Here is a 14,010-nt window from a genome sequence, read left to right as displayed (position 1 = left end):
GTGGATTTTTTTTCCTTGTACCATCCGGATCAGTTTCATGCGATCTCAGGAACACACTATCGGGCCCTTATAGGGCCGACCGTGATCCGAATAACTATTCTGATCCTTTGATCAGAATAGTGTTACTATATATATAGGACAACACTATTCTGATCCTGGGATCAGAATAGTTATTTGGATCACGTCAGATCTATATAGGGCTCGATCGACATGTTCCCGGACTTCCAAACTCGCAGAAAAAGGCCCAACCATGACCGCACCTGTCCTCCACCTTCCCCCGATCCCTAATCTCCTCCCGATCTCCCCTATCCCAGCCCAATTTCTCATCCATCCCGACAGTCACCGACCCGCCGCTGGCCCGGTTCCAGACCACCACCGCCGCACCATCCCACCACCTCCACACGACGCGTCGCTGACCCCGCCTCCTACCGGCGCCGACACCTGCGCCTCCTCCTGGCGAGCCGCCGCCTCCTCTCGGCACGAGGCCTCCCCCCGCCTCCTCTGGCGTGAGGCCTCCTCCCGGTGCGAGGCCAGCCTTCCTCCCTTCGCTGCTGCTCCACATCGGGTCCACCGCCCCTGCAACCCCGGGGGTCACCGGAAACTCCCGCGCGGTGCTGCTATATGGATCTCGTCTCTGCCATGAGATGGATCTCCTCCTTCCTCCCAGCTGATGTCATTCTCCCACCCTATCGTGCCGGCAGCAACATACCCCGGCCAGATAAGCCGAACCCGTGTTGGATCCCGCCCGACTGCCAATTCCCGCGACCTAGCAAGCCGGTGGATCGGTCAAGCCGTTGCAACCCCTGCAAGAAAGCTTGATGGTGGCTTCCCCTGCTTCTTCATGTGCTTCGTTGGAAGGCCCACGTCCCCGAGCGACGTCACAGTCAGAGAACAACCAGTGCAGCAGTAGGTCGTCGGAGAAAGCTCGGGCTGCAACGGCTGGATCCCACCGCCATGGCCACTCATCTCCCGCCGTCGACGAACTGCTGAGGCCTAAGCAGTGACCTGTCCGAGGCCAAAGCTCGACCCTCATGCTTGTATCCTCTCCAAGTTACTGCTACCTGCAACGGAGAGGGGGAGGTTGTAGCCAATGTTTGTGTTCTTCCCATTGTTGATCGTTTTTCTAAATTTTTGCTCCATCCATTCATGTGTTCTCACTGAATTTGTATATTTCTCTGAACTTTAGAGTGAATGTGGCTTAAGGTTCAGAGATGTACAATATTTTTAGTACATTCAGAGTGTTTTTCCCTATTTTTCATTTCTTAGCTTCATAAATCTGAGACCAACCATCAGCTGAAGCTTATAGTTTCATGTATGTACTAAATAAACACATTTTGACCGGTATACTTTGCATTCCTGTGAAATTATTTCAAATGAAAGGAGACGTTTGGCTGTATTGCCAGTTCAAGTTGAGTTCTGCAGATACTTCAATTTTTATTTCCATGTATTGAGTTCTCTTACATATTTCATATGGTGATGCATCTCCCTGGATCATAGCTACACCTTACAAACAAGGAGGCTTTGAAAAAAACCCAGGATGTACAAACTTGAGTTAAAGTTCTTAGGCTGGCGTATCAATTTTCTGTCAGTACACCACTTCTTCACCTTTGTTGTAGCTAGCTTATGGTGCTTCTTTTCAGCAGTTCAAGCTACAAATGGAGCGTTCCATGCAGCAACATCGACCCAACGGGCATACGATGGCCGACGACGGCTGGGTTTGGCGTGCATCTCTTCGGCATGCTGGCCGTGGTGCCGAAAGTGCTGAAATTCGAAGTGGCTGGGCATTAAATTTTAGAGATTGCTTTTTTAGTACATTCAGGGAAGTTACCTTCTTCCTTTTTGCATTTTGTCTACGCACATACTTAGTTTAGAGTGGTTCTGACCTTGGCTCCTCTCACCTAAACACTTGCACCATTTGTAAAATATACATAAAATGAGTGTCGTAACTAGCATTAAAAAATGAATCCAGAATAAGTAGGAAGACACCACAACCTCATCCACGGGTTCCAGTAGCTCAAGCTTTTAAGAAAATACATTTGACGCGAAGCTTTATTCATACAGTTGTAATAGTTTTTGAAGTAATTTTATCACTTCTGTAGCTTTGCTTTTTTTGAAATGCTTTGTTTTGCATAACAATTGCTTTGGTAATAGCAAAAAGTAGTTTTCTCTGGTGGCAAGGGGCCATGCAGGCTGTTTTGTTACTTGCAAGGGACCCTGCAAGGACCTATCCAGCCGCTAAACCACAACCGCTTCTAGTCCGGCCGCCATCAACACACACCGCCACGGCCTACTGCTGACACGACCGCGCCTCCCCTATATCCTCTCTGTGAACCTTTTTTATATCTAATCGCCACTATGATGTGTTGGACTTGTTACAATTTTGAGGAGCATGCGACTGAATGTCCTGTATATTTTTCTGTTCTTTGAAAGTGCAGAAGTCCAGGTTGTTCCCCGAGCGAACGTGCACCCTCAACTCTGTAGTGCCTGAGAAGCCACATTAAAGCCCAATCGTGTGTGCATTGGTGTCCCTGAATTTGTCATGGAAGTTTTGATTAGTTTGGGTTGGTTTCTGGCATGCAAATTTCACTCACTACACATTCACTCGCAACAATAACTATCTTGTTTCAGATGCAGCGTCAGGCTGTTATGACAACTTGTGTAGTAAGTATATCAGAGTAGCTAGCTTTGTGGATCCTTCTCAGCATTGCCACTCACCTGGATATATTGTCACTATTTTACTAATAAATCAAGACCCTCCTCACTGACAGGTCACTCCCCACTGCTCTGCTCCGTGGCGGATCCTCCTATGACTGGCTTCCCCCACCACTACTGCAATACCTCCTGACTACCCCTGCATCACCCAGCCGCGGTGGTCTGCTCCTCCTGGATTGCACTCATCAGCAGGTCAAGCACAAAGCTCGTGGCACCTTCTTGTACTAGTGCGCGATTTATTTGGATTAAAAATTTTGTTTTTGCGAAGGTTAAGATGTTGTGTTGCAGAAGGTCGAGTGTGTATTGTATATGTGTGTGTGTGTGTTTTAAATGCATACCTTCATTGCAAAACAGTATGTTCATTCTTTGATGTGAGGATGGTTCCCCGTGCAAAAGGATTGCAAAAAGGAATTTTTATTTCCTTTATAATGTTGTGTTTTTATTAGAAGAAAAGAAAAGGAGAAGTTCGGTTTCTAACGATCACGTGGTTCAACGTGCAAACCAATTGAAAAACTGTACAGGTTCCTACCAAAAACGACCGACATTTCTTGTGGAAAAAAATTCACTCTTTTTTTGAACTCTGTGTGAGAACTTTATGCTCTTCCAGATGTGTGCATTCGTCATTGTGTAAATACATGTAGCACACGAAGTGTATGTGTATTGTTGTGTGTAATTTTCTTGAATTTCAATAGAATGCGAAGTTCATATTTTAGAAATTCTTAAAGTTCACGTGTACCACATACTGAATTAATTCATCTATGAACAAAAAACGGACCGCCCAGGCCATAATAAAAAAGCTCAATGTGCTTTTGAAAAAGAAAAATCAAACTGACATTTGAAAATGTGCAGCAGAAGTTCATGTCAAACTAACGGGGTGATTCAACGTTTATTCTTGAAAAAGTGGAGAAAATTGTACATGCTTTGTAGGTCAAAAGTTTGGCTTTAATTTATGTTTTGCGAAGGTCAAAATGTTGTGTTCGAGAAGGTCAAGTGTGTTATCTCAGCAAGTTCAAAAATAAATTTAAACATGCAAGGTAAAACATGCAAGAAAAGAAAAAGAAAGAGAGAAGTTCAATTTGTAAAGATGACACGGTTCAACGTGTAAACCAATGTTGAAAGAAAAGAAAAAGAAAAGGAGAAGTTCAATTTCTAAATATGAAGCGGTTCGACGTGCAAACCAATGTTGAAAGAAAACAAAAAGAAAGGAGAAGTTCAATATCTAAAGATGACGTGGTTCGACGTGCTAAACAATGTTGAAAGAAAACAAAAAGGAAAGGAGAAGTTCAATTTCTAAAGATGATGTGCTTTGACGTGCAAACCAATGCAAAAACACACATAAAAATGTTGTTTTGGTGTCTTAAAATATTCTTATTCATAAAAAAGAATAAGAAAAAAACCAGGAAGTCCATATTAAAAAATGGAGAAGTTTGATGATTATAGAAAACTCAAATTTCCCTCGTTATGAAACAATGGAAGCAAGAAGTCCAAAAATAAAATAACAAGAAGTTCAACTTTTAAAAATGGAGCGCTTCAAAATTCACAAAAAAGGATTAAGAAATTCAGATTAATATTTATAAAAAACTTAGATATTTTCACGTAACCGAGAGAAGTTCAGGTTGATAAACTACCAGAAGTTCACGTTCTACACGGTGTGCAATTTGTATTAAAAAGAATAAAAATGCAAAGACTAAAAGTTTTGTTGTTATAAGTTCAAGTCCTCGGTCGAAGAAAGTTAAAAAAAATATTGTGAGAAAGGTTTGTACAAAAGGAATATCATTTGTGTAACACTGACGAAAATGGATGAGAAAATTACGAATGAAAATACGTCACAGAAGTTCAACGTGAAAACAACATGAAGTTCAACTACTACGTTGAATGAATTTCAGATGAAAAACTTTTAAAATCATCACGAGTATCAAAAAACGATCAACACGGGAAAGTTATGTGCTTACAGCAGCTTTCCACTGGTATATCACTTGCTCAATTCCGGTGAGTGGATGGAGAGTTACGAGCACTGGATGGAGACCTACGAGCAAAAAAATCACGTGAAAAACAGAGTGAAGTTCAGGTACACGCGCCAAGAAGATAAGGTTCTTCACGCGGTGCATTTTTGAAGAATCTGTTTCGCGATAAAGGCAGAACGCATGATCCCGCCATTTTCGAAATTACTTGAAAACGGCTAGGAATCACAGAAAACCATCAACATGAAAATGTTTCGCATTTTTCGTAGCTTTTCAGCGGTATATTATTTTCCCCATTTCGATAAAGTTTGTAGAAATTACGGCAAAAATACGTTTTTCACCATTTTCGAAACTGACTTAAAACCGTAAAGAATTGGGAGAAACAATACATACAAAAAAGTTTCACATTTGTTCAAGCTTTCGAACGCCATATCATATGCTGCATTCGGACGCACGGTTAAAAAATTAGCTCGAAAATACGAACTCGGTAGGACTTGGACCATTTTCTAAATTACTCTTAAACCATTCAAAATTAGAAAAAAAAACTTTTAAGATGAAAAAGTAGCGCATTTTCATAAGCTTTCCAACGCCATATCATATGCCTCCATTGGATTAGTCGTTTAGAAATGACATCAAAAAACGAACTCAGCTGTTTGGTTTACGAAATTTTACTTTTTTCAAATTACTCTTTAACCATAGGGAATTAGAGAAAACTTTCAACATGTGGAATGAGCGGTTTTGCAGCAGCTTTCCAACGCCATATTATATGCCTCATTCCGATAAACGGTTTAGAAATGCGATCGAAAATACGATTCACGTTTTTTGTGCGAAGAAAAAATGGTTTTCAAAACTGCTCTTAAACCTCTTATATTTTGCCAAAAATTTAAGTTGGGTCATGATATTGGTGTCCATAGCTTTCCAACGGTATATCGCAAGCCCCATTTTGGCAATGTTGGCGGAAATTCAACCTAGTTTACAGGGAAGTTCAACGTACTACTAGAGGGGCAGGTCAGGTTGTGATCAAAATATTATTCTGATCCTGTGATCAGAATAGTGTTTATATTTTGAAAGGGAATAGGTATTCTTGGTTTGGTTTAGTCCTTTACGTTTGGTTTACACACGTTAAGCAATCTGGGCCAGTTACTTGTATGTTGATGGGCCTTTTATGGGCTTTCATAGAGAGACCGCGAAAAATAATTGGGTCAAAATAAATCAACATTGTGATAATTGAACACAAGACCTCATGTTTATCTCTTAGATGTAACAACCAAAGACTTATGCACCTTCCATATTTACTAATCCCAACTCACTCTAAATATACGAGTGACAGTCATCATGTTTATTTATTTATTTTTTGCGAGAAAAGGAGTTGATATTAAAACAGCCAAATTACTGAAAGGTCCGCACAGAAAAGGAAATTACAACCAAGCCCCTCTGCAACCCGACTACGCCGGCGCCGTGGACGAGCCGGTGACGTGCCGTTCACCGCTGCTCGCTGACACCTTGGATCGAAGCAGCTCACGGGCGAAACGGGAAGTCTCCGATCAACGGTCCCTGAGGACCTACACCCATGGCCGTTGTCGTCATCGCACCACTCAACATCGCCTTCCTTCTCCAGATCTTCAACCGCCGGAATCGCCATCCCTCGATCTCCGGCACGGGGGAACCGTGCACGGCCTCTCCACCGAGCAGCGAGCACGAAGAAAGGAGCTGGTCCACCGCGGAGCTCCACCGGAACTTCGCCGTCGAAGGGGAGACCAACACCTACAAAAGCCGATCCAGTTGCACCGCCGCCTCCACGACGCCACCGGTTGGCTCCCTAGGCACTCCTACACTATGTAATGCTGCAAATCGGGCCTCCCCCGTCCTCCCACCGCCGGAGCGTCCGGCGGAGGGCAAGGGAGCCGCCAATTCGGCAACGGCAAGGTGGAGAGCCCGGGGTTCGCACAAATCGCCCTTCGTTCCTGTAGATGGGGAAGGGTGAGGTCCAAGGCTCATGTTTAGGGAGAGCTAATTAAGCGAATGAGCTAATAAAGAAAGGATTGCGGGCTTAAATATAATATTTTAAACGAATGTGGCTAATTAAAGAAAGGATTATGGGTAAATCGGTGGAATAACTATTAGAAAGATTGTGGTCTTAATAAATTCTACATGAAGGATTTGAGGTAAAAAAGTAGGATAATTAAAAGAAAGGATCTATAGGCCTTAATGTGTTGGGGCTACTAAATTAGAGAAGGAAGGATTTGATTCCTGACTAAAACGGGTGAGGACTTCATGGTAATTAATGAAAGGATCATACTTAAATGCCATTAAAAAAGGATTGTGTTTAAATGAAATTAGTGGGACACATTACGCCCCGCAAAGAAAATATAAACACAACTAAATTGCGACGTATGATGCATTGCAACATGTTCTTCATAATAAATCCGATGTTGTGGGACATTATGCTTATGCAAAACATCAATTTCCTCGTTGCAACGCACGGGCATATGTGCTAGTGTATATATATATATATATATATATATATATATATATATATATATATATATATATATATATATATATATAGGGTCGCGCTATTCGTCACCCTGGGCGAGGAATGGTTATTCTTCACCCTCCTCTATTTTACCATCAATACACCGTAATTTTACGTTCCGTAAGTTTTGTCTTATTTCCGACGCAAAAAGGGACCGTAAGAAAATATATAATCGCCGTAAAAAATATTTTATATTATGTAAAATTACAAACATAAAAATATAGTCTAAAATACACATAAACTGTAAATTTTCTTGTCTTATGACCTATATTTTTATTTTCTTATGTCAAATTTTACGTAGTGAATCAATAGGAATGTAAGTATTTGAATTCAAAATGTAATTTAATTATGAAATGATCGTAAGATTACCTCGAATGAAAAATAACTTATTCTGTAGCCTGGGTGATGAATAGTAACACTATATATATATATATATATATATATATATATATATATATATATATATATATATATATATATAGGACTCCTCTTCTGTACTCCTGGGAGTATGTACTCCCATCCTCAATATACCTCATATACGCATTAATTATACCTCTTTATTATTCTTAATATAATTCATTAGATATTTTAAGATACCCCAATAGGAGTTTTGTTGTAAAAATATCATCTGCGACGTATTTTTGTAATATACCCTTTTCACGTACGAACACATCAGTATATATGTAAACATTTAAAAATATGTAGACTCACATGAATTTTTTCATGAAACTCATTTTTGGGTATCTAATAATTACTAATTAAGTATATTAAAAATAATAAAGAGGTATAAAAGATTCATCTATGTGGTATATGAGGAACGGGAGCACAACCATTTTCCTATATATATATATATATATATATATATATATATTATAGACACACACAAATGCACACACACATAAATAATGATACTATTTATCACCCAGGGTGCAGAATAAGTTATTCTTCATCCAAGATAATCTTACGATCATTTCGTAATTAAATTACATTTGGAATTTAAATAGTTACATTCATATTTATTCACTACGTAAATTTTGGCATAACAAAATAAAAATATAGGTTATAAGACAAGAAAATTTACGGTTTATGTGTATTTTACACTATGTTTTTACGTCTGTAATTTTACTTAACATAAAATATTTTTTACGATGATTATATTTTTTTATTACTATCTCTTATTACGTCGGAAATAAGAGAAACTTACGGAACCTAAAATTATGATGCATTGATGGTAAAAGAGAGAGGGGGGGTGAAGAATAATTATTCCTCACCCAAGGTGATGAATAGTCACTTGCCGGAGCAAACCCTAGCCACTTCACTCCACTCCCCTCTGCGACCTGAGCTCATCTCCGGCGGTTTCCGGCCTTCTCCGGCATGGCAGACAGCGAATCGGACTCCGACTAGTCCGGATCCGTCTAATGGGGTGTCACCCCGTGCAGGTTGGTGGAGGAAATGACAGTTCGCATTGGACTCCACCGCTACCAGGAGGACAGCGCCCAGCCGATGGATGGATCTGTCCGGCGTGACTCCATAACGTTGGCTCACCGAGCGCTCGGGTCCTCTGGGGTTGGATCCTCACGGTTCCGGTAGCCGGAACACCTCTCCTTCCCATCAGCGGTCGGGCAGACTATCACTCCCACCGAGAATGGGCGTCCTGCCGTGGGAAGGAGAGGATAAGGGCCGCCGAGGCCCGTATCACGGCGAAAATGACGGCGACAGAGGCGGCCGCAGAGGAGGAAGCCATACGCACCCGCATTGTGAGGAAATGACAGTGAAGGGACATGCGCGCCCTTGATTGAGAGCAGAATCGTGCGGTCCGTGCCATGGCCGGACCAGGGCCTGCTCTAGGATTCCAGAGGCCCTAGGACAAACTCTATCAATGAGCCGCAAAGAGAAAAAAAGTTAACGGATAGTGAGTACATGGGTGCATAAAATAATTTTAAAGCCATAAACACCGATAAACTTTAATTAGCATCAAATATTTTATAAGTATTCTTCTTCTCTCTGTTGTAAGGATTATTCAAATTGCAGACAAAGCCTTCATTTCTGTATGTCTCAAAACGTCTAGTGCGGGTGTGCAGCAGTGCATCCGTGCGTCCTTGCAATTTTTTTCAAGTTTCGTACGTACTTGCTACAGACTTGGACCTGGCCGTGCCTGTATAGTTGATAGATGGGCCTTTTTTCTCTTCTTACGTAACAGATATGGGCGCCTAGTTCGGCTAGGCCCCAGGTCGTCGCCCCTCTTGCACTGGGTCAGAGCCGGCCCTGGGCTGGACTGCCACCGAAGGAGGAGAAGGCGGACAGTGATGGTGAGGACAGCTCCGGCGACGAGCAAATCCGGCACAATCCGTACGTCTTCGACTGGTACTTTTGCGAGAAGGACGGCAAGGGCGCCGGGAAGGATAAGGGTAGCCGTGGATAAATTCCATCATAACTAAACATGTCAAATTTTAGTAGTCCAATGTCATGTCTAGTTAGTAGTAGTCCATTTCCCAAAAATGTCTAGTTAATAGTGATGGAGTAGCAGGACAATGTGTGCGCAATGACGTAGTTGCATGGATTTGTATGAGTTTGAGATATGATAATCAGTTTTGCTAAAGCACATCTAGATGTGCCATAAGTATTGCACATCTAAGTCCTATGTCATTGATCATACATTAATATTCGTGCAGATATTTTTTTTCTTTTTCTCTTTATACTTGATTCACTCACTTAGATGTGCAATAACTAAAGCACATCTAAATGTGCCTTAGACACATCCATAATGTCCAAATATTAATTACATTATTTAAGAGTATTTGGTCAATGCTCGTGGATGCACCGGCGCGTTCGCCGACATTTGAAAGTCGAATTTGAAGTCCGACTGTAGACGCTCTTATTCGCCGCAGGAAGTGCGGAGCAGAGCTACAAACGGTGGCCGGCGAATCCTGATCGAATAATAGAACACTGGTACAACGCTACTGCTGCATTGCCAGATCACAAAGCTAGCTGGTACCACTAATACGATAAGACTACGGCTAGTGCTAATACTAAATGCTAGTACCACGTGTCTCTGTTTATACTCGGGAGGATCGCCGCTACCACAGCATAGCCAATTTCTTGACGTTGATGGGGTACGCTTCCCGCGGCGACTCGGAGCCGAATCCCTTGCGCGCGATCCTGGCGTTCACCACGTCTGTCGGGTGGAGCCCGTCGAAGAAGACGTACTTGGTCCGGTCCCTGCAGATGGGCCCTCCCTTCTTACACAGCACCCCGGATGACGCCAGCTCACTGCAGCAAGCGCGATACGTCTCCCTGATGCCTGACACAATCAAAGATCAAAATTCAAGCCAAATAAGCTAGAGATCCACATGACCAATATCGTAACCGATCGATACAGGCGTCGATATCGTACCATGTTTCCTTGGGTGGTCCAGCAGGTCCTTGATGATCTTGTAGGAGTCGACGACGGCGAAGTTCGCGCCGGGCATGCGCGGCCCCGTGGTGTCGACGAGCGACCTCAGCTCGCCGTTGAAAAGGAGCGCCGCGCCGTTCACCGGCTCGACGCAGCCCGCGCCGGTGACGTTGAGGGACGCCCTCACCACGGGGGTGCACCCCATGGGCTGGATGGAGAAGATCACAAACTTCCTCGCCCCCAGACCATACAGCCTCTACGCCCACGTAAATGCAAACGTCTCACTCAAAACGGCAAAAAAAAGGTACTACTGTACCACGAGAGAAATAAAACCAAATGGTCCACGTTAGGCAGCCTACTCATTCAATTCATTCACTTGATTCTTCATATACTGCATGTACTAGGAACCGTACTTCTGCAGGCAGTACGCCCCTTCATTACAGTTTGCAATGAATGGGGAAGGAAATGCTCTGTATAGTAAGCACAGCACAGGAGTGTGCATTAACTAACATGCCACTCACCTGAAGATGGGCCGAGAGCTTGGTGATCAGTGAGCGTGTGAAGTCTGACAATTGGGGCCTGGATGTATTTCTGGGCCGGTAGTAGTTGAGCAGGTAGTCGTTGCCGCCTGTCCCGATCACGAATAGGCTCCTGGGCAGGAAGCAATCGTGCAAGAAATCATGGCCCTTCATCTGGCGAGTGCTGGCTGTCGTTGCTCGAAGGTCGGGGAGAGTCACTGCCTCGAAGTTGCTGATTTGCTGGTTCAGGCTCAACACCTTGCCCTAAATATGCAGCAAACACACATCACATAGCCATCTTCCATATAGCTATAAGTGACGCAGCTACAGTTATTGTAGTGTCTCCATTCCACCACTTTTTCACAAAAATGGAAATCTACCATGCTGTCGCTTTCACTGTTTCACATGATAATTCTACACTAAATGTATTTCCTCTATTTCAATTAATAAGTTGCGCGTGAATTTTAAAGTTAACTTTTGAGCATAAATTAGACCGACCAAATATGGATTGTATGTGACAAAAACTATATTATTGATTTTGTATCCGAAAGATGTTTTCAGTGGTATAATCTTTTATTCATAAAATATATGTTATTGATACAATGTATGATAAAAGTTAAACTTTTAGGATGCGTGCACGGCTTGTTAATTGAAACAGAGGGAATAGTGTTGATCAGTTTAAGCTCGAACACGCATGACAGAAGTTAAATTTTTAGGATGCGTAGACGCTTGTTCATTACTACTAAACACAGGGAATAGTTGATTAGTTGAAGCTCGAACACGCAACCATGTAAAGAGCAGCAATACTACTAGCAATGGTACTCACGGTGTCCTGGCCGGTGCGGTCGAGGATTCCAGAGCCGCCGGACGCGAAGTTGACGCCATGCAGCGCGGCGCGGCCCCTGGTGCCTGGGTCGGCGAACGGCGGGATGCGGCCGCCGCGGGGGAGGCGGAGAAGCTCCCCGAGAGCGTCGATGGTGTTGCGGCCGTTGGAGAAGCGGCCGGAGGGGCCGAGCGGGAAGTCGACGCCGTAGGGCAGGTAGTCGGCGCGCACGCCGGTGCTGTTGAGGAAGTTGTTGTTGCCGTTGTCCACCAGCGAGCTCCCGAACACGAACACGGCCTTCGCAATCGGCGCCCTCGCCCGGCCGCCGCCGCCCCTCCCCACAGCTCTGCCGCCGTGGCAGCTCGTCGAACCGCCCGCACCAGCAGCGGCAGCGTCGCACCGTGTTAGCACGATAAATAGGTAGAGCGACGCCACGACCGCGGCGACCTTGGCCATGGCCATTGTCGGTGAAACGAGCTGAGATGAGGCGGGAGTAATAGTAACCAAACAAAATCGAGGTAGCGATAAGGTACTGGAACTGACGGTAACTCGTGAGCTTTACTGCATGACACAGAGGTACCTATGGCGACACAGAGAGGGTTGCTACTTATAGGCACAAGAGGTCAAGAGGGAGGTGCGCAACAGCAACATCTGTCGGGCTGAATGAATGCGGGTAGGTTTGTGCACCTCGAGAGGCAGAGGGATCTGGAGATCTGCATGCAGTTACTGCATGCGCGTGTACAGTACAAACTCTTCTCTGCGGTTTTCGATCAACCCTGAGGGTTATGGGGCACATCACTCCTGAGATCTTACCAGGTGCGTGCATACAAGGAGCGATGTGATATCTCGAGCCGGTGGATAGGCAGGTGACAACTCCGTTGTTGGCACTCAATGAAGACTTGACCAAATGTTCGTCTAACAGAAACTTGCCTGTTGCTCTTAGGCGTGCCATAGAAACAGGGGTAGATATCACATCATACCATGCTACCAATTTTAAAACTCAAGTTTTTCATGTTTCAAAAAATTCTGAAAAAATTGTGAATGTTCTCAAGGTCTGTGTCTATAATTACTAAAAAAATTCAGATCCAAAATTGAAATATACAAGGAGAAACAAAAAAGACAATCCACATGTGAACAATGTCATTCTGTGTCTTTTTTTGTTTCTCAATGTGTATTTCATATTTGAATCTGATTTTTTTAGGGATAGTAGACATCTGTCTTGTGAACATTCACAGAAAAATTCAGAATTTTTTGCAACATGTAAATTTGAATTTTATGACATGGTATCATGGTATCACAGGATATCTTCCCATAGAAAAGACTTCTGTTTTAGAGCATCTACAAGCGGACAACTCAAATTCCCTCTATATGTTTGCACGGATGGCTCGGTAAGTGACCAGTTGTGAAAATAAGACCCCCCCCCCCTCCTCTCAAACCGCCCTATATGGTCCGGTTAGTGACCAGTCGCAAAAATGCGACCGAACTGTCCCCTCAAACCGGCCCTATACTTCTGTGTTGTCCCGCATACATCAGAACTGTTACTTGGAAGCATATTGTGGATGCAAGCTAGTCATAAGCATGAAAATGTGAACTGGGTGCATCAGTAGTCTTGCTTGGAAGCTTGGAAATTTGAAAATGAAATGAAAACAAATGTTTCCGCCAAATGGGGAGCCATATCTATGGAGTAGGAAGCACACATAATGTTTGCTATCACAACAATTAATATTTTCTAATTATTATCTGACCTGATACATGAATTTGCAGAACACTAATAGGCACATAATGAATGCATGAACCAATTAGTACTAGGCAGAGTACGCATCACATGTCTAAATGCAAAAATTGACATTATAGAGTGTGGTTGTAGCCGAAAGCGGGCACAGATGCTAATCACACGCCTGGGGAAGGGGTTAGATGGATTGTCGCAGTACAATAGCTTTGATTCTGAGCAGAGGCACTTCGAAGAGGGGGGAACAATGGTGAAATCATGGTCTTCCGTCGGGGTAGAGGAAGATGGATGGTAGCCCAGGCCCTAATCGAGATGGAGATGGGGAGCCCCGCCCCCT

At 43.5% G+C, this 14,010-nt stretch overlaps 1 protein-coding gene and 1 long non-coding RNA gene across 2 annotated transcripts; one reads left to right on the top strand and one right to left on the bottom strand.

The window, feature by feature from the left end:
- Nucleotides 1-230: 230 nt before the first annotated feature.
- On the top strand, nt 231-3,082 carry LOC125521231 (uncharacterized). Its single transcript, XR_015611990.1, has 2 exons — nt 231-1,080; nt 1,644-3,082. It is a non-coding gene; the product is annotated as an uncharacterized LOC125521231 (long non-coding RNA).
- Nucleotides 3,083-9,971: 6,889 nt separating this feature from the next.
- On the bottom strand, nt 9,972-12,541 carry LOC125523850 (GDSL esterase/lipase At1g29670-like). Its single transcript, XM_048688916.2, has 4 exons — nt 11,948-12,541; nt 11,125-11,385; nt 10,604-10,859; nt 9,972-10,510 (listed from the first exon to the last, which is right to left on the bottom strand). The coding sequence occupies exons 1-4, from the start codon at nt 12,404-12,406 to the stop codon at nt 10,287-10,289; spliced, it is 1,200 nt and encodes a 399-aa protein (XP_048544873.1). The 5' UTR covers nt 12,407-12,541; the 3' UTR covers nt 9,972-10,286.
- Nucleotides 12,542-14,010: the final 1,469 nt, after the last annotated feature.

The sequence above is a fragment of the Triticum urartu genome, chromosome 7A (assembly GCF_056163025.1).
Source record: "Triticum urartu cultivar PI428250 chromosome 7A, HENAU_Tu73, whole genome shotgun sequence".
NCBI classification, from domain to species: domain Eukaryota; kingdom Viridiplantae; phylum Streptophyta; class Magnoliopsida; order Poales; family Poaceae; genus Triticum; species Triticum urartu.
The sequence above is the reverse complement of the archived record's forward strand: the minus strand, read 5'-3'. Positions and strand labels throughout refer to the sequence as shown.

Coding starts and splice junctions, on each gene's coding strand:
- LOC125523850 (XM_048688916.2), bottom strand. CDS start 12,406: ATGGCCATGGCCAAGGTCGCCGCGGTCGTGGCGTCGCTCTACCTATTT. Junction 11,386..11,947: donor ACCGCACCGGCCAGGACACC/GTGAGTACCATT, acceptor CTGCATATTTAG/GGCAAGGTGTTGAGCCTGAA. Junction 10,511..10,603: donor GGACCACCCAAGGAAACATG/GTACGATATCGA, acceptor TGATTGTGTCAG/GCATCAGGGAGACGTATCGC.